The 21,869-nt window shown below is 39.5% G+C and overlaps 1 protein-coding gene across 6 annotated transcripts in view; it reads right to left on the bottom strand.

Annotated features, from left to right (window-relative positions):
- APP (amyloid beta precursor protein) overlaps positions 1 to 21,869 on the bottom strand; it is a 297,857-nt gene that overhangs the window by 228,259 nt on the left and 47,729 nt on the right. For all 6 annotated transcript variants that reach the window (XM_017856460.1, XM_017856467.1, XM_017856483.1 and 3 more), the window contains exon 2: positions 4,704 to 4,871. In XM_017856460.1, the coding sequence (XP_017711949.1) occupies positions 4,704 to 4,871 (168 nt within the window). The remainder of the gene's footprint in view (positions 1 to 4,703; positions 4,872 to 21,869) is intronic.

Below are 21,869 nucleotides of genomic sequence, written 5' to 3'. Positions count from 1 at the left end.
GAAGCACTCCCTGATAATGCCCATGGGCAGAACAAAGCTGGGATGCCAAACTGGGACTAACAGTATCAGAGGGAGTGGCTACCAACGTCCCTGGTCTCCTGGAGGACGCCCATCTTAGCAGAAGAAAAGGAGCAAACACACAGCAGGAAGGTAAGGAGAAACAAAAGAGACCGTAATGGGGAAATTCTAGGCAGTACTGACTCTCGGTTCCAGCACCTGCGGATCTCATTTCTGTGTGCATTTTTAAGAAATTGTGTAAGCATCCCCTGCACTACGATCCTTCCCATCAATGGGAGAAAATAGTCTCCATATATAAAATACAAATTGTTTAGGGGGTTTTTATCACCTGGCAAAAGAAACTGCCTATTATCTCCCCAGTCTTTCTCAGAAAAGGAGAAGTTCCCTCCCCTTTCCACGACCCAGCCAATCACATATCCACTGGATCTCCTTTCTCCCTAGTTCTTACGGAACTGAGTACTACGGTTATAGCTTACTGTGACCTTGTACTCCTGGGCCCAAGTGATCCTCTCACTCAAAGCGCTGGGACTACAGGTTTGAGCCACAGAGCTCAGCCAAAACCTAGTTCTTAGAGATACCAGCGGCTAGTGCTTAGGATGGATATCAGTCCTTCCCACAGTTTAGTTTAAGCTTTCTTTGGCCCAAATTCCTTCCACTTAAAAAGCAAAATCACAAAGTCTTTCCTTTAGTCTTGAATGACCTCAAGCTTTTTGCCTCTAGGTCTTTCCTCCAGGAGTCCACAGCTGACTTCACCACTGACTCACGTTGTTTTTCCTGCAAGGGACTGTAATTTAACTTCTCCCCATGCTATTCCACAGGGTCAACAATGACCTTTTATTTGCCAGATCCTAACAATGTTTTGTCACACACACACACAAATGCCCAAAAACAAGATATGAGCAAAAGAGATTCCTGGGTGTCCTAGCAGTGAAATGCAGGTGTTGTCTTTCAGACCCTGAGGGTGGTGGGGAAAGGATTATCTGATTCTACAGCATGCTCCTCCGGTTGACTTGCTACTAAAGAAGCTATTTTACGACTTACACCCTTAAAACTCTTACACCCTTACTACTTACATCCTTACAAGCTATTTTGCACCCTTACAGTTTTGTAAACATGCATACTGCAGACCCTCACAGCAATGCAAGTGTTTCTGTATCATGCAAATAATTTGACGATATTCCAGATAATTCCAGATGATTCCTGTTCATAGCCATGCAAATCAAGTATGCTGGGGAAGGAATTTTAAATCTCTCCAAGTCAAAATGAACCAGTTTTCACATCTTACAGTTCATCTCATTAAAGAATTGAATAAAATATTTGACATGTGTTCAGTCTGCATGACAGACATGATTTTACCTTGTCAAAAACTACACTTCAACTGCTTTCTGTTTGCATCATGCTTGCACTCTTACCCTTCCCCTCATTTAGAAATTTATATAGCTTGACTTCCAGCATGTTTCACCTCCTACTTCCTACCCTATCTCTCTGGTCGCTGCTCATCTCCGTCATGGGGAATCTCTGTTTGCCTTCAATGTTGCAATTCCCCAAGGTGCTTTCCTTGGGTTCTTGTCCACAGGTGTCACTGAGTGGGTAAAATGAGTGCAAGTCTAGGCCGGGTGCAGTGGCTCACGCCTGTAATCCCAGTACTCTGGGAGGCCGAGGAGGGTGGATCATAAGGTCAGGAGTTCAAGACTAGCCTGGCCAACATGGCAAAACCCTGCCTCTACTAAAAATAAAAAAAAATCCTGGGCGTGGTGGCAGGTGCCTATAATCTCAGCTGCTTGGGAGGCTGAGGCAGGAGAATCGTTTGAACCCAGGAGGTGGAGGTTGCAGTGAACTGAGATTGTGCCACTGTACTCCAGCCTGGGCAACAAGAGCAAGACTCCATCTCAAAAATAAAATAAAATAAAATAAAAATAAATAAAGTCTAGTGACTTCCTGTTGCTACAAAATAAAGCCCAAATCCATTAAAATGGCTCAAAAAATATGATGTTTTGGACCTTTCTTACTTATGGCGCCTAATGTTGAAGAATCTGGCTGGTGTATAACATCCAACAAGACTTCCGTGGGTGGGTGGTAGGCAGAGGATAGATAATACCAGAATTGCAAGAGGAAGGCGACAGCGAAGGGCTAATTCTCTCCACTCACGGTGGCCACCAACAATCTGGTAAACTCCAGAACTGGGAAGAAACACTCTGCGCTTAACCCTTTGATACAGTTTGGCTCTGTGTCCCTACCCAAATCTCAAGTCGAATTGTAATTCCCAGTGTTGGAGGTGGGGTCTGGTGGGAAGGGACTGGATCATGCGGGTGGTTTTAATGGTTAAGCACCATCCCTCAAGTGCTGTCCCATGACAGTGTTCTCATGAGATCTGGGTGTTTGAAAGTGTGTAGCACCTCTCCCTTCACACTCTTTTCTCTTTCTTGCTCCAGCCATGTGAACATGTGTCTGCCTCCCCTTCACTGCCTGCCATGATTGTAAGGTTCCTGAGGCCTCCCCAGCCATGCTTCCCGTACAGCCTTCAGAACCGTGAACCAATTAAACCTCTTTTATTTATACATTACCCAGTCTCAGGAAGTTTATTACAGCAATGTGAGAACAGACTATTACACCCTGGGACAAACAACAGGCTGAGACAGAAAGTAAAACTATTCAGCCATTAGTAAGATCTGTACGTGAAACGGGAAAAGTGGGGTGTTCCTGGGGTCAAGAAGAGTCATTTTTGTATGGCCACCATACAAATGTGAAAACATCTGGTTATTCATACGTGAAACTAAGGGAGGAAAAACTTACATGCAAACTATGACACATGCATCAAAAGAGTCGATTCACCAGAAAAGGACAATCTGGTCAATGTCATAAACTAAATTTTAATTCTAGCCTTTAAAAAAAGTTTGTTTAACACTCAGAATACATAATCTGTATGCATATATCCAAAAAAATAAAATGGTATCAAAAACATATAAGTATGCACAGAGTTCCGATTTATAACATTTATAACTTATCTACATAATTGTACTACAAGAACTCTTCAGCAGAATGTGAATATTATTTCTAAAATTGATACTTTATAAAAGTCATACCCAGGCAAAAGTTGATTTATTATCAATCCATACTTAGTAAATCAGCGCACAGAATGTTCTTGTAAAAGTAAATATCATGGGCCATATGCGGTAGTTCATGCCTGTAATCCCAGCACTTTGGGAGGCCGAGGTGGGTAGATCACAACGTCAGTAGTTCGAGACCAGCCTGGCCAATATGGTGAAACCCTGTCTCTACTAAAAATACAAAAATATTTAGCTGGGCATGGCGGCTGGTGCCTACAGTCCCAGCTACTCAGGAGGCTGAGGCAGGAGAATCACTTATACCCGGGAGATGGAGGGTGCAGTGAGCTGAGATTGCACCACTGCACTCCAGCCTGGGCGACAGAGCAAGACGTCATCTCAAACAAAAAAAAAAAAAACATATAATGAACTTAAGCATTAGTGATTTCCACTATCCATCATTTCACATCATGGTTCATACTCCTTTCAAGATAAAAATTACTTAATATGTAATATATTGTGATAATGCAGATGATTTTTGCGTCTCAAAACACCTATTAGTAATTAGAGATTGTCCTTTCTTAAACAGAGTGCTATCAAAACAAATTAAACCTTTTAATAATAATAATTTTAGTATTTATAATTTAAAATAAAAGGATCTCGACAGAATAGTAACATTAATTAAACAACAAAAATTCATTATCCAAGTAAGCTAAAGAAAAATCTCTAGTACAAAAAGGATTACAACAAAATAAAATGTTGCCAGGCTACCTGCTGTTTATAATGAGTGTCAAGAATTTTGCTTTGCCAACAAGCATAAGGGTAATTACTTCCAATGTTCTTAAGATGCAGACACATGTCCTAGAAGAGATAACTATCTAAGAAGTGTGAGATAAAATGCCTGGAACTCCAGCTATTTTAAATTGAATAAGAAAAAGCGGGCCGGGGGCGGTGGCTCAAGCCTGTAATCCCAGCACTTTGGGAGGCCGAGACGGGCGGATCACGAGGTCAGGAGATCGAGACCATCCTGGCTAACATGGTGAAACCCCATCTCTACTAAAAAAATACAAAAAAACTAGCCGGGCGATGTGGCAGGCGCCTGTAGTCCCAGTTACTCGGGAGGCTGAGGCAGGAGAATGGCCTGATCCCGGGAGGCGGAGCTTGCCGTGAGCTGAGATCCGGCCACTGCACTCCAGCCTGGGCGACAGAGCGAGACTCTGTCTCAAAAAAAAAAAAATTTAAAAAATCAGTCAGGCCTGGTGGCATGTGCCTATAGTCCAGCTACTCAGAGGCTGAGATGGGAGGACTGCTTGAGCCCAGGAGGTCAAGCAAGGCTGCAGTGAGCCATAATCATGACACTGCACTCCAACCCGGGCGACAGAGTGAGGAAAAAAAAAAGTGCTGAGACGTCTTAAACTTTACTGCTTAGTGATGGTCATAATATGACATCATAATTTTAAAAACATTTATATGTATATCATAGGGTAATGCAAATAAATATATTAATGGTATGGCGAATCATTAGGAACCAAGATTTTTACTGTAGGGTTAAAATACTGATGCAAAACATATGAAGTTAAATTTTCTGAAAACAAGTGCATGTGATCCAACGTGAACTGCTAGCCACCAGACAGGACTTACTTCTTGGCAATACTGCAGGATGCCTTCCTTGGTATCAATGCAGGTTTTGGTCCCTGATGGATCTGAATCCCACTTCCCATTCTGGACATTCATGTGCATGTTCAGTCTGCCACAGAACATGGCGATCTGGGGTTCAGCCAGCAGGCCAGCATTGCCATCAGTGGGTACCTGAAAGAAGAAGCTTCAGTTAGTTATAGAATCCATACCTCCAAGGCAGAAGCTGGGGGGAAGAACAGGGATCAAAAAGAGCTCATTCTTGTTTATTCTTAATTAGGAATCAGTCCGGTCTTCAACACTCCTTTAGATTAAGTGTTATGTATGCTACAGACATTTCTAGCCGCCTATAAGATAGTGCCTTCTTTTACACTGAAACAGAGAAGGAAATTACCAATACCGAAAGGAATTTATTCATGAAAAATCTAAACATTTTCCCATATGAGATTTTTTGGTACCTGCTGAAAGGTTCTGACAACCAAATAACATGTTTTTCTACAATAAATATAATCACTGTGGAGGCTACCGCATTCTCGTAATAAACTCCACTGACTCACACAGAGCACAATGCCTGCCAGGTCCTGCCTCATGACCAAGCCTGAAAGTAATATTGTGTGCCACCTCTCAGCACTGAGAGCAAGCATGGCATTGGTAGTTAAAAAGTGACTGCATTATGATTTTGAACAGAAAAATCCACTGTAGAAATCACCATCCACAAAAATAACTGAGTACGCTGGCGATCCCACCTGATTTTCCCCAGAATATTCTCTGGTTATCACTCTCTCAACTCTTAAGAAGTCTGTTAAGGGTGCTGGTGTCTCCACTCCCAACCATCTGCAAGGAGCCAACATTTTCTCATTCAGAGCTCTGCATAGCGCCTGCTGGGTAGTAAGTAAGCAGTCCTATTACCATTGCAGGCAACAGACCACTTCACAAACTTCATGAAAAAGGGTGCCTTCTGCATTTTCAAACCCTTCTGTATACAGGCATTACCTTTACAAAACTATTTTTAAAAGAAAAAATGGAAGTCCTGAAATACCTGTATTTTGTCACTTAACAGGTTCTGGTATCTCAAAAAGAAAAAAAAATTCAGCAAGAAATGAAAAATGTATCCACAGGAGTAAAGGTGTTACTTAAACCAATTAGAAGGCATATTAATCATGATAGGCCCTTCTTTGTTAAATGGGGAAATATGAGACATCCATGCCAAGAAGAATTAACTTCCAACCGAAGCCATTCGTTCACACTCAAGAACTGGGTGATTCCACGATAACTTGTATCATTCCTAAAACGGTCCACAGGAGGAAAACACCAACTAAAATTGCACTGAGAAATTTTGGTTAAAGACGTGAAATAGTTTCCAAACATTTCTTCCCACATAAATGTAAAATAGGATACATCTGGCCATTTTAGTCATTTATACACATATTTCATCAAAACTCAACAGAGGACTTAAGTCCTCACAACAAAGAAACAAAACAGGTCTTAGACTGAACCAAGTCATGAGTGCAAAAGCTGCTGGCAAAATCTCTAGAACCATGTTTTCAAGTAACTTTTCCAATATTTAACGAAATTCTGCCTCGACATTGCCAGATGGTTAAGTAAAAGCAGCCGATGCCAAAATATCCAGATCAATTGCAGAAATAGCTAGGACCCCTCAACTCCTCCATCTGAGCCCCTTGCCACTTCCTGTGACTTCCACGAAACTGAGGGTCTCATTCCCTGACAGATGCAGAGCAGCAAGCTAAGTAGAATGCTCTATAAATTTAAATTTCACAGCTTTCCTGAGGGATTAAGAGGAAAATCAAAATGCAAATGTTGCCAATCTTACTGAAATAAGTAGTACAGATACTAACACTGCAAACACATTAAAGAAAGTCAAATAATAATCAGGTACCTGTGGATAAGGCCCTATATTAGATGCCATGGAGGGCCCTGACCTTAAGGAACGTACAATCCACTAATGGAATCGCCATTGTTCCTACAGTACTTTATTCTGTTCACCTTCCGAATTCATTCCTGTCCCGAAGATTTCCAGTCTTTGCAGCACGTTGGTAACTGTACAGAGACATTAATGAGCCTTTACCGTAGCTGGTAAATATGCTGTTGAATCAATCTCCTCCTCTCTGCCTCAAACTCTCTCTGTACTTTTGTTTATCCACAATCTGTTCATTACAATGTCTAAGGAAAGCGTTCTACCTTCTTGTCAATACAAATGCCCTTGATTCCATTTCCTTCCCACAAGGAGCATTTAATTGACAATTTCTCTCCCCAGGGTAGCCAGCCTCCAAGAAGGCCCCCAGTAATCCCGGCCTCCTGCTATTCATGGACCTTGGGCAATCCCACAATGTATCAGGGTCTGTCTGTGCAACAAATGGAGTATGGCAGAAATGATGACGGTGTAACTTCCGAACATGTACATATTAGACTTAAAGATGCTGCAACTCTTAAAAACAAACCCTTTGCTACCAGAAAGGTCATGAAGGGCATGATGATGTGTAACATCCAAAACAAGGTCATGAAAGGCATCACAATTCTTCACTGCTCTCTGGGATCACTCACTGTGAGGGAGGTCAGCTGCCATGTTCTGAGACATCTGGTGCTAAAACCAGGAAAGTTTTTGGCAAAATACAATGTGTCACCCTACCTGACAAACCAAGTAAATGCTTCTTCATTTTTGTTTTCCTCTTTTGATTTAACTTCCTTTGATTTCTTCTAGTCTTCATTTTGTCATCCTCCCTGCTTCTTCACTTTACAGATATTTTAATGTCATCTGTTGGCATATGTGTGTATGCTATCAAAAAGTGGTAATTTTTTAAACATTTTTTTCAAATAAATTGATTATGACCCTATAATTATCTCACGTTCTCATCACTTTTTAATGCCATCTGTTGGCATATGTGTGTATGCTGACTACCAAAAGTGGTAATTTTAAAACTTTTTTTCAAATAACTTGAGTATTTGTCTCATGTTGTCTTCATTTTAATATTTAATAATGAGAGTTGTTTTCCACCAAATGAGATTTAATATTAACTTTAAAAATAAATGGAGAATCGTGATGATTAACATGCTCTATTTTCTTCAAGTGGAGATCGTTTAATAATTTAAACCGCGAATCCTCAATAATTAGGGTAAGCTGTTGAATTAGAAATTGTAAAATTGGTTGTACATATAGATCTTTTTACCTTTCACATTACAAGAGCCCTTCACAAATAAATATCAACTCACAAAAGCCACGTTTCTCAAGCACGATTTTTTCCCGAACCAACACCAGGTGTGTATATGGAAATCAGAGCAATTAGCTTGGAGATACAAATTGAACCAGACGCCTTCCTATTCTTACTGAAGCCCATCTGCAAACAATTCCATGCTTTCACTACATATTCCTGTCCCCCTTCATTAAAACAAGACAAACAACCCACGCATCCTCACTTGCATCAAATAACCCATTTATGAAACAAAGCCTGGTTGCTAAGCGCAGCCACTCCCTGGCATTCAGCCAGAAGGAAATATGGCCATATTAAACCATTGTCATCCAAGGGTTAGCTACGTTTTCCTGAATGAAGCCTCAAAGAAATGACTTAATAAATCATACACAGGGTCCTATTCAGAATCTGTTAATAAGGACACTCTTAAAATTGAAATCTTTGAGTAAGATATTTGCTGCCAGTAAAAAAGCACTGTCTTACAAAGTCATCCTAAAGATAATTATTCCTAATGTTTTTAAACATCTTTCTTTTCTAAAAGAAAAGAAATATAAATACCTTAGTAGATGGGAACTATAACCACTTAACTACTACCTTTTAGTTCTATTTATGTCTTAACACTATTCTAAGGTGAGTTAAGGTTACTTTGCAAAAAATCTAAGACAACATCTAAAAGATGAGAATTGTGATATAACTGGCCATTGGTGGTCTACGCATTTCTCATTCGTGGTCTATGCATTTCTAAGACTGAATATGAAGGTAATTCTTGTACACCGAATGACTTTCCACTGACATCATAAAACTGGAGATGCTTTCCCATGGGAAAACAGTGTTCCTGACAATGAACAAAATAACCAGCTAAAAACAATGAAGCATTGACAAATTGCCTCAAAAGCAAGAGGGTGTTTACCGAGTGCTCTGAACTACAGAGACGTATACATCAAACTTAAAAATGCTGCAACTCTTAAAAACAGAAAAAAAATACTTTTGTTACCGGAAAAAAAATATTTTTGAGCCACAATACAAAGAATACTGAAGTGAAATGGACTTTCCGAAGGAATTTTTAGAAACGGCTTTAAAAGAGCCTTAAGGGGATAACATAAACAAATAGAGACATATCTACCTAATCTGGATCAGTCTGCAGAGGTGAACCTGGAAACCCTATGCACAGCTACAGTTGCTGCAATTTTCAATTGAATGCAAAGCCGCCTTCTCGAACAAGTTCTCTTGTTGCCCTTTCCAACAGGGTGTTCCCTTTCTCCAAAAAGCTTCTCTCTGTTATCATCTAGGAGATCAAAATTCCTTATGAGCAGGCTCGGCAGCATTCCTCCCCAACAGGGTCCCATCTAGGAGGGAAGAGCGAACAAGGAGCTCTCTGTTTTGCTAGCTGAAAGGTCCTGCTTGGCAAGGAGGGGGCACAGATCCATAGCTTAGTTGCATCGTGGATTTATGTCATTTTAAGGTTTCTGGCTAATGAAAGCCATCTGTTTTCTGCATTTGAACTAACTGCTCTCACTAGTCTAAACAGCTGGCCTCATATAATGAAGTATTTGGTACTTTTTAATCAGTTCGAACTTCTTAGAGTCAGATTCTTGCATAATCTCATTTTTTTTTTTTTTTTTGGATACACTGTCTCACTCCATCACCCAGGCTGGAGTGCGGTGGCGTGATCTTGGCTCACTGCAACCTCTCCACCTCCTGAGTTCAAGCTATTCTCCTGCCTCAGCCTCCCGAGTAGCTGGGATTACAGGCCTGTGACACCACGCCCAGATAATTTTTGAATTTTTAGTAGAGACGGGGTTTCACCATGTTGGCCAGGCTGGTCTCGAACTCTTGGCCTCGAGTGATCTTCCTGCCTTGGCCTCCCAAAATGTTGGGATTACAGGCATGAGCCACTGTGCCCAGCTTTGCAGCGATACTATTTCTACCACATCCATGGTTTCCTGACATAAATACTGGATTCCCTTAACCTGGGCATAATTCAACTATACCCCACAAGAGTGCTTTACATTTTCCTATTAAAACATTTAAATTCTCCATTGTCAAATGTAAAGAACTGTTTTCTAGAATCATAATCTAGAAAATCTGAGTGAACCCCTTTCAAGGGAATAATTCATCTGTAGGGTTTTCTTTTAAACGCCAAAGAAAAGTATTTCCAGTGGAAGCGGGACATCTGCAGTTGCTCATTTCATCACTAACTGAGAACTGAAATTAAAATCAGAATCACATAAGTGGACCCTAAGAGGGAGGAAAAGGCGCCGGGTAAGGATATGTCCAAGGCCATGGGGTTACAGAGACAGAGAAGGGAATTCAACTGATTCCGTCAAGGTTCTGTTAATGTGACCGGGCTGTCTCTCAAATTAAAATGGAAAATTGCAATTTTCCGAGGCTGTGCCCCTGTGTGTGTGTGCATGTATCTGTGGTGGGCAAAAATAGAGAAGCTAGTAAAAAAGAAAAATAAAATGTGATGACTGAAACTGCACGTGGTTTCTATTTACCCTTGTGGAAAGCTGCCACATCTATTCACAGCCACTATCTGCTGCACAATTGTTTCAGAGCTTGAGTTTCAGCCTAAAAATGATTTGCCGTAAAAGTGAATGGGAGAAAAAACAATTCCTTTCAAAGGAGTAATCTGCACGTTTCACTCCTGGAAACTTGAAATTCTTTTTGGGTCACTGTTGATCTGGTTTCTAATTACAAGCTATCCTCCCTTGATGTTTTTCATGGTCTCTGTTGATATTAGGTTGGTGCAAAAATCGCAATTACTTTTGCACCAACCTAATACCAAGCTTTTTTTCTACTCAAAGGATAGATATTCTCAAGTTGACTGAAAACTCCTACCCACTCATGAAAATGCCAGTAAATCACACTTGCTGCTGGTGCCCAGTAGGAAATCAAGAGGTGCCTCAATAGGAGCCTTTGTTATTCACCACTGGTGAAATTAACAACGAACATCTGAAGCGTGCATTTAGGCGGTATCCAGAAAGAGTGGCATCTGCGGCTAGGACTGATGTAAATGGATATACAACTGGAATTACAAAAAATAGAGCCTTACGCATGGCAACCAAACTCAGCCTCAAAAGCAGTTTACAATCTAGTCAATGTCCAGTTAGTCCTAAAAGGTAAATGTTTTAACTTCATATATATACACACACACAAACATATGAAACCACACACATACTATACCATGTATACGTGTTCTAATGTTGTACTCTTCCATCGGTAAGACTAATTCTTCTCAAGGTCACCTTGATGTAAAAACAGTTCGTCTCTTTCATTCTGTCTTTACGGTTTTTCTGTGTGTCTTTTGTTTTGTTTTGTTTTCTGAGACAGTTTCGCTCAGTTGCCCAGGCTGGAGTGTAGTGGGGTGATCTCGGCTCACTGCAACCTCTGCCTTCCAGGTTCAAGTGATTCTTGTGCCTTAGCCTCTTGAGTAGCTGGGACTACAGGCATAAACTACTACGCCCGGCTAATTTTTGTATTTTTTAGTAGAGATGGGTTTTTGCCACGGTGCCGCTCCTGACCTCAAGTGATCTGCCTGCCTTGGCCTCCCAAAGTGCTGGGATTATAGGCATGAGTCACAAAGCCTGGCTTGTCTTTAAAGTTTTACTGACATGTCTCATATAGTCACCAAAGGAAAAAAAAATTAATATATAATATTATTATATATACACACCACAGTATTTGAGATCTTTATCCTGTTTCTGACTCTCTCAATATTGCCATATCTCATCAGCCTTGACCTTGTGAACATGGAAATAGAAAGAGGGTTATTAACAGGCAAAAATCCAACGTCTACTAAGGCCTTTACTCATTATCTCATTTGACTCAGAAAAACCAAGATAAGTCACTTCCACATCTAGTTCGATAATCAGAAGGGCTCAAAACCCGCCTAGAGTCTAATCAAGAGTGTTATTCCAAAGCACATGCTTGCTTTTTGTCATAATAAGCCAGCTGGCATTCCTGGTAGTAGATCTCAAGCTTTTTCATTTTCAATCTTGAATATTATTTTCAAGTAATTTTCCCCATGGCAGTGCTATTTTGCATGTCTTTGTTACTGGCTTTTAAAAAAATTACTTTTAGAGCAAGTAAAATGGGAAGCAAACCCACAGCTTAAATGTCTAATTTGCATTTCTCAAATTGAAATCACTAGATGTTAATATCTACTAACCTTTGGTAGTTTCCTCTTTAAGAAATCTCTCCTGAAATGCAAACACAAATTTCTCCAAAGTCAGTTCTTTCCTTAAATCAAATGCAGCCAACTGCATCTGCAAATTAGGAGTCCAACTATTAATGTTTTTCAGCCCTTCCATTATTTAGTCTGTATTTTCTAGTTTTTCAACAGTTGACATATACCTACCCATATACACATACACCTGTATATATACCTGCTATACAGTTACCTGTATGGTATATAGTGGTAGTACTAGAATAAACACATGCACACACACAAACACACACACACACACACACACACATGGTTTAAGAGCTCAATTTGAACAAATCTCAAATGCTGGTGCTTTGCTAAAATCTCATTCTAGAATTAGTGCATTTCAGTCCATGTTGCTAACAAGGTGGAGGACTTGGTAACTGGGTTCCTCAGAGATAGCGGTTTGAATGGCATTCCCTGAAAGAAATTGGATAGTAACAAATAAATGATTTTCCAGTATGACTTCTACTGGTTCTGACAGCTAGAACAGATTAGCACCCAGCACAGAATACGACAAAGAACAATCAAAACCTATTATTCCTCTTCATTTTTGGTACAAGAGATATTCTACATATATTCAATTCTAATTTTCTACTGTTTTCTATCAAATGTAGCCAAGCTAAGCCAAGATCAGCTGAACCCTGAGCTTGTGGGCTATAATAAATGGTTATTGTTCTAACCCACTAAATTTTGGAGTGGGTTTGTGGCTTTGCTGCATTTTTGTGGCAAGAGAAATTAACACAGTCATGTATTTGATAGGAATAACTAAAATACTAAGTGATAGAATCAAGGCATAGATTATTTCAGAAGGTAGAAACTTTCTCAAGTTGCCTTTTTTTAGGTATATGCAAGATCCTATTTATTGTGTTAAATAATTATTTGAAGTATTAGATGACAGGAAAGAGAAGAAGATGAAAAAACAGCTAATACACTCGTAAGCTTCACCAATACAGCCCCAGATGACCACAGGAAATCTTGCTGCATCAAATAAAATCTAGAAGGATGCAATCACATTTTTAGATAACAGTAAAATAATAAAAATAAAAATAGGGTTGGCACTGTGGTGGCTCACGTCTGTAATCCTAGCATTTTGGGAGGCCGAGGCGGGCAGATCATTTGAGGTCAGGAGTTCAGGACCAGCCTGACCAACATGGTGAAACCCCTTCTCTACTAAAAATACAAAACAATTAGCCAGGCGTGGTAGCACATGCTCACAGTCCCAGCTACTCGGGAGGAAGAGGCAAGAGAATCTCTTGAACCCGAGAGGCGGAGGTTGCAGTGAGACGAGATCATGCCACTGTACTCCAGCCTGGGTGACAGTGTGAAACTCCATCTCAATAATAATAACAATAATAATAGTAATAACAGTAAAATAAAAATAAAAATAAACTTGGAGGGAAAGAAACTTTTATCAGGAGAATTTAAAGAAAACAACTAGCTCATCCGAAAAAACTGAGGGCAGAAGACATCTGAAGGAAAATCACAAGAAAGTACCCAATGAAATGAACAACAGTGATGGAGAAATATTTGGGGCTGGGAAGAAACATCGTAAGATGATGAGCATCTCATCAACAAGCCACTTAAATTAGATGGACAATCAACCAGCAGCATTTCAGAAGAGATTATCGAAGTTGGTAGAAAGTCAGAGATTCACACCTTTCCAAAGTTTTTAAGCAGTGGAACCTTGTACTTAAAATCTGTGGGAAACCCTCGTAGCTGGGCACCTCCCTGCTTGAAACCTGGATTCCTGCCCCACATAGCATGTAAAGCACTGGTGATCTAAAGTCATACGCTGTGATGCCTTTAGTCATGCTCTAAAGTCATCATACTATGATTAACATGTGGCATTTCATTTTATTGTTTTTGCTGAATCCCTTGTGCTCAGGGGCTTACCTCTAGATTTTAGATTGTAGCCTTATAGGCCTTACTGCCCTACACCCACAAGCACCTTCATTCCCTCCTGCTGCTGTTCTTGGAAACTCTCCTCCCTTACACAGTTCTTTTTATACATATATATTAATTTAAGGGGTACAAGTGCAGTTCTGTTATGTGGTTATACTGCCTTAACCCTTGAACAACACAGGTTTGAACGGCACGGACCAGGTCCACTTATACACAGATCTTTTTCGACAGAAGTTACAGCAGGCGGGCCTGACTCTCCTGCTTCCACCTCTTCCGCCTCTGCCACCTCTGAGACAGCAGGACCAGCCCCTCCTCTTCCTCCTCAGCCTATACAACGTGAAGAGGAGAAGGAGGAAGACCCTTATGCTGGTCCGCTTCCACTTAATGAACTGCCTATTTTCCCTTCCTTATGCTTTTCTTTAATAACTATTCTAATAAAGTAAGCTAGAGAAAAAAATAAGTATATTACACATATACAAAATATGTATTAATTGTTTATGTTATCAGTAAGGCTTCTGGTCAACAATAGACTAATAATAGTTAAATTTGGGGGGAGTCAAAAGTTATACATGGATTTTTGACTGCACAGGGGTTAGCACTCCAATCCATTACTGTTCAAGGGTCAACTGTATACCGTTGAATATCTTAAACCAATACTATCTAACAGGGCAAAAGCACTAGCCACCTGTGGTGTATGAGCACTTGGAACAAGGCTAGTGAGATGGAGAAGCTTTTCATGTGATTTATATATACTTAATATAAATGTAGACTTAAAATCTGTTACACCATCCCATTATTAAACATTGAAGCACGTCCAGAACTCAGGTAAGTGAATCTACTTTCTAACTATAAATGTTATGAACCTAAAATAAATTTTTTGATGAAGATTTATTGTTCCAATTCAGATACGTTTTAAGTGTAAAATATACATTGGATTTCAAGCACTTCCTCCTGCCTTGGTCTCCTAAAGTGCTGGCATTACAGACATCAGTTACCATGCTTGACCATAAATATTTTATAGTACAAAAATTATGATATAAAAAATCTGTAAAACTTTTTCATATGGACTACATACTATGATCGTAATTGGGTTAAATAAAATACATGACTAAAATTAATGCCAATTACTTTTTTATATGTGGTTGCTAGAAAATTTTAAATTCTGTAAGTGGCTTGCATTATATTTCTGTTGGACAGCACTGCCCTTAACATGCCTGAAATAAACCAGTATAAAATATACAATACAATAACAAGTCATGTATATGACAACATATTACACGTTTCTCCTTTATTAATCTTACTGCATACCTGCCATCTCCTCTCAGGTTTTTTTTATGAGCTCTTGGAAAATCAAGACTTCAATTACTTCATTTGGCATAGATTAGCACATACCTAGCCAGAAACTTCATAAACATTTTGTATTTTTTTTTAAGAGACAGGGTCTCATACCATTGCCTCAACTGGAGTGCAGTGGTGATCACAGCTCACTGCAGCCTCAAACTCCTGGGCTCAAGCGATCCTGAGCAGCTATGAGTACAGGCTCGTACCACCATACCTGGCTAATTTTTTTTTGTAGAGACAAGGTCTCAGTATGTTGCCCAGGCTGGTCTCAACTTCCTGGCCTCAAGTGTTCCTCCTGCCTTGGTCTCCTGAAGTGCTGGGATTATAGGAACTGGTCACCATGCCTGGTCATAAATATTTTGTATTTAATGTACTATATAAAGTAGGATCAGTTATGACTTATGATCTTTGGGTTATCCTAGAACTGAAAAGTAAGAATCTGAGCAGAGGCGAACAGAATGATATTGTAAACACATGCACTGAAGCTTTTAAGGAGATGGTAAACAATCTTTGCAATCTTTAGATCTGATTGATTTTGTGGGCTTCTTAACTTTTCTCTACTTTTTTTAGACCTCTGTAAATGATAAACATTTGTACAAAGGCATGGTTTAAAAAAAAAAATTAAATGTATTTTGTTTACACTTAATGTACTTCTAAAAGGAAATATTTCAAATCTGAAAGCAATCCAATGCTATTAAACAGACCACGTTCCTGCTCATACCTCACACGTGGCTATTTGAGTACAAAAATCTTATAATTATACTTCTCCCAGCAAAGGACATGCAAATTTCATCACCAAACACTCATGCTACTGCAATCACACTCCATTAAGCCATATGTGTTGAAATCTGTGTAACAAAAGCAATGAGGGCTCTTGCCACACGTAGCTCCCACCTAGCCCTCTCTGGGAGGTAGGTATGTATGCAGAGGAGAGAGTGGGGTGAGAAATGGAATTCTGGCATGTTCGGTCAAGCAGACTGATCACGTGACACTCGCACTGAGATCATATCACATTTCACCATGTGGCAGACTCAGCACCAAACAAATCCCAAAGTTAAAGCCTCAGTATCACCTGGGCTTTGCTGCATAGACCTAGCCAAGTATGCATAAGAGTTATGAGCTCTAGATATAATTTATTTTATTGCCCTAAAAGAGTATCCCCACATAATTTGCAAGTTTAATTGCAATTATATTCCTGGGGGTCACTCCTCATACCTGCACAGTTAGGATATTGCCATGTTATTCATGTTACCTCACTCATCACCTAGCGGGTATACACAGATCCTCATCTTTTACACAACATCATATTTATCACTAAATAAGGACACAGCGTTAAAGTGAACTTTGACTTTATCAGTGGTACTTCACAGCACTACAGTGAGTTTTCTAGAGTTTAAGACTTACACCAACATGCTTAATGCACAAGTAAGTGCAACCTTAACAGGTTTCTGGTTCTTACATTTTTCCTATTTCTTCTCATTGACCTACTGCAATGTTGACCCACTCGGAACGTAGAGCACGGACAAAACAGAGCACCAAGAGATCATTAGAGAAGAGATTAAGTCTTTGAAAAGCTGCAGGTGGGAATATAAAGGAAAACAAGCTTCCAGAAGAGGTAGTGGGTCTACCATTTAACTAGAACTTGCCCAGTAGAGCCATACTCATACATCTGCATCTTAGAGTGGCTGATACACTAGGACAAGGGGAAAAAGAAGCATATTCCTCTATCCTTTTTTCAGCCCAGAAATTTATCCCAACCCTATTTTCCTATACAGTTTCTACCAGCTTTCAGGCTTTTCAGGCCATTGTAAAACCAACATAGGTGGAGAGGCAATTCAGGCTAGGATGGGGAGGGGCAGTTAGCGGGATTTCTGGCTCTGGGCTACAGTGAAGGAGTCAGTACACATTTCTGGGTCTGGTACGTACATTCCACATTGTCCATACCCTTTAATAGCTTTACAATTTCTAGTACCAAAGTGGTATGAAAATGCTAATGAAGTTAAAGACCCTTACCAAAATGCTAATTTTCCAGGTTATCATATTGTCCTTCAATGTGCACTAAAATCTCAGAGCAGCTATTGGAGGATAAGGAGAGTGAATACCCATGAAGCTCGGAGGCCAGCTAAACTCTCTAGAAAGTCATTTCCATCTGACTTCCCACCAGCATGAAGCAGAGCAGTTCAGAGCATTTTTCAAGTGAGTCTGCCTGCCGTTACCAATGCCAAATTTAAGGTACTTGTATGTTTTATCACAAGCCCATGAGCTTGTGATTTCATAAAATGGTACTAACTGGTCCTTGCCATGAGTAGATTCTTTTCAAGCAACACGTATGAAGAAGATTTTAATAAAAATTTTTATTGAAAGATTTTAATAAACACTTTTATTTTATTAGAAGATTTCTTAAAGGTCATTAATGCAAGTCATATTAGAAGAGGTCACAGGCAAGTAGACAAAAGAATTTACTCCATGAAAGCTCACTGAAACAGGAATTCAGATATTTGACATTTGCTTTTGTTCTTATCTCTCATAGGTATACATCAAAGCACACACATTCACATGGATGTAAAGATAGTAAGAGGCCACCTGCAGTCAGAACAAGTGAGATTATAAGTAAGTATATTACATAGGAATCCAAGATAAGAATTCCTTACTTTTAAGGAAAGGGCATCAAAGAATTTACGATCTTCGACCTTTACCTTTGTATTTTTAGCATAGTTACAGACATATTGCAGGAACAGAACATGAAGTGACATATTTTTGATAAGCACAAAGGATATTTACATTACATCATTTGGTTATTTCCTTTCAAAGTGTCATAACATTTACTCATCAGCCTTTGCTGTGTGCTTATAACGCTCATACTGTTGTGGTTTTATTACTAGGACTTTTGGCCTAGGAGAAAACTGCTTTACAAACATAATAGAAATTCAGTGAGAACATTAACTTGACATAAGGAACCCAAGATAATTTTCGAACAGCATTCTTGTTCATTGTTCAAATTGTATTCTGTTAACTTACTTAGTTTAAGCCAACACTATTTCTTTTCCTGCAGACTTGGAACACTAAAGAATACTCCAGGTCCAAATTTCAGGCTATCTGCTTGATAAGCATGGGTAGATTGTCCTTCTTAAATAACTTACACCAAGGCACTATCAAAGAAGCTTTCCTTTGTAGAGCCCTCAGAGTCACAAAAGGAATTTTTCAAATTTTCATTTCTATAGGAATAAAGGCTATCAGGAACCATAATACTAGGAGAAAATAATTCTGAAGGGAAGGTAGCAGTGAAGACTCTATTTCTATTTTCTTGACTATATTTATAAAAGATTGTTGCCGAAAGAACAGAAGACCAGGAGCCACAATATCACACTGCAGTCTTACTCTTGGATGTAATGGTAATGTCAGTTTCAGTGACACAACACTGGAGGCAATCTGATATTGACAATGGTAAATATGCAGATACCAATATTAGGAGGGTGCGGTTAGTTGACAGTAGAGCCTGTAAATATTCATCTAAGTTTTCTCTGTTAGAAGAGAAGAAAAGAGAACATCAAATATTTCTAGTATATACAGCAAGGATTTCTAATCTTTTTTTTTTTTTTTTTAATGTGCAAACAAGACAAAAGTTACTTCACTGTCTAGGGCTTACTCCCTACTCGTTACCATTGGCCTCACTCTCTCACTCCCACATATAAGCATTCAATAAATACTTAGGCCAACAAGTAAGAAACACCTGGCATGAAAAACAATAACAATAATAAACTAGAAGATAGAAAATGTAATTATTGACAAAGGCGTGGAACAATACAAAATAAATTCCAATTTAGATACCTGTGAAATTTTTTCTTGTGGCACCAGCAATTTCCTAACAGATTAAAGAAAATAAGCATCCACACCTCTGCCTTTACCAATTCCTAAATACCAGTTACAGTTCAACTTGTCCACGGACCTCAGGCTCCTCTTAGAAAACAAGAAGGCTTAAAAAGCAAGACAACCTATTAGCTATGTTGCTCAATAAATTTCAAAGTTAATGTCCTGATTCTTTGATAACACATTCCTGAATTCCTCTGTAATTCAGGCAACACTTTAAAAATCAGATTAACTAGACTCCAAGAATTACACAAACAGTATGAGCAGCAAGACTTCGAATGTGCAATCAACTATTTTTTTTTTTTTAAATCCTGCAACTAAAAGCCTTCAGTAGCACAGAACTGATTGTCAGAGATTTCAGCGTAACCTAACACCCGGAGTGAACGTCTGGTGTATAAAAATACACCTGAAAATACTATGAGGAAGAGATAGAAACGGACTGTTGATGGCTAAGCAAAACAGCAAATGCTGATGGTTATCAAACACACGCCGTTCCCACTCTACACAGATAAGATTTCAGAGTTGTTTGAGTCCTAGGTTAAGTATTGGGCAAGTTCTGGCTTGATGCGTTGTATTCAGATAAACATTTTCCAGGCAGTGAACATATTCAAAGTTGAGGACAGTGTGGTAACCCAAAAACATTCCTGACCTTGATGGACAGAAAATCTAATGGTGGAGACACAAATAAAGCCAAGCTGGCTGACCAAAGGTGCTGGAGTGTTAATGTAGAGATCTGGCAAGGGTGTATCAAAGAGCTCTCAGGAAAGAGTGACTGGTTTGACTTGGAGAAGGAGAAGGAAGGCAGACCAAAGACCAGGGCAGAAAACGTGTCCAGGCTGAGTGTGGGGACAGGAGACATGAAAGGTAGCACAGGGCTAGCGTGTGAATGACCTTGAATTTGTAATAAACGTGTGAAGTCACTGGGAGCTGCTGCCACATTCCAAAGCAAGCAAGAGCAGCATCCCACCTGTGTATGAGGAGGATGCGGGGGCCCAGGACAACTTTCGTGGGTCCCTTTCTCTCTTAAGAAAACATGAAAAGCTGTATTTTGGGGCTCTGTTGGTATAAAGACAACTCTAAGTCAAGTTGGATTCATTATTGTATATGTATGATTATTGTCATGTTCTTTATCTTTCCTTCTGATTTTAAAAGAAATTAAACAGAAAACAGGAGTGGAGGTGGAAAAGATTCTAAGGCTTGTAAATTTCAAGGATGAGCACATTCCCTGCAGTGTTTGGAGGGTGAGTCTGGAGTACTTTCACGGCCAAGGTCAACAGGCATTTATTAGAGTGCACCAGGCTAGAGAATGTGAGTTTGTCCTAACGGGGGTGGAAGAGAAAAAGAAGAAAAACAATCACTACTTCCCTGATTTATTAGCAAACAGCCCATTCTGTCTAGCCCCACATCACATCAAGAGTTCTAAGAGTCAATCTGGCAGAGCAACTCATCTACATTTCATTGCCTTGAGTGATGGGAACTTATTTTAATTTTCAAAACTAGCAGATGTTTAACAGATCTGTGCAGAGCTGCCTGTGTGACCTGGGGAAAAAATTATCTGGACTCTCACCATGCAGATTATCAGCTTGAATTGCTAATGCATTCCTGACCCCCTACGGATGTCTTTTTGACATGTCTACAGAGGAATAAGCCCTAAAACAGAGAAATAACAAGCTATACAATCTGTATCTTGCCCTTGGGCAGGAGGGGTATTGCATTGTGTGGGAAAGATTTACATTCTACCAAAAAAATCTAAGCAAAGAGTATTTACAGAAGCACAACATTTTTTTTCACAAACTTGTTCAAATAAACTAAGAGAAGAACACAACTGTGATCACAAAATAGATAACATCACATAGATTCTGGCTTCTGACTTCACTGCTGCTGTTCATAGCATGTAATTCTAGGTAATAAGAATTTTAGGTAATTAGAATAGAAGTGTCTTTTCAGATTTGCTAAAATGTTACATGCATGGCTGTTTCTAAAGAGGGAATAACGTTGGTGTACACCTAACGCTAAACAACGGTGGCCTAATGAAGGTAAATCCCCAAAGATCCTTATGCGCTCACTTTGTTTTCTGTGCACCGCCAATCTTCAGTCAAGAGTTCCTTTACCCTGACACTAGCCTCCCTCATGTTGTTCAGCTATGCAGTGGTTCTCCACCAGGGAAAGCTTGCTAACTACATGGGTCCTAGGCCACCTTGCTTTTCCAAAAGTTCTTGGCAAAGATGATTGTCACGACTTAGGTGGTGTTACTGGCATCTATCTAGTAGGTAGAAGCTAGGAATGTTACTAAACACCCTACAATGCACAGGCAGCCTCCCCTGCCTGCCCCCCCTCCACCCAACATAAATAATTATTTGGCCCAAAATGTCAATAATGCCTAGGTTGAAAACTCCAACCTCAGCTTTTACTTAGGGGGAAAGAGTCATGTCTTACTGATCTCTGTATTTCTATTTGTTCACAGAACAAAATTGGCATTCAAATATTGGTTGAACCAGAGTTTCTACCCAAAACATACTTAATTAATCCAACTGACATAAAACAATAACTATGTAAACGGTAAATCCTGTAAAATACAGCCTGCCTTCCACAGAAGCAAAAAAAAAAAAAAAGAAAAAAAAAACTACGTTAATTTTTAAAAGGTAG

The sequence above is a fragment of the Rhinopithecus bieti genome, unplaced genomic scaffold (assembly GCF_001698545.2).
Source record: "Rhinopithecus bieti isolate Rb0 unplaced genomic scaffold, ASM169854v2 scaffold_1295, whole genome shotgun sequence".
Taxonomy (NCBI): Eukaryota; Metazoa; Chordata; class Mammalia; order Primates; family Cercopithecidae; genus Rhinopithecus; species Rhinopithecus bieti.
Note: the sequence above shows the minus strand (reverse complement) of the source record. Positions and strands in the feature narration are given on the sequence as shown.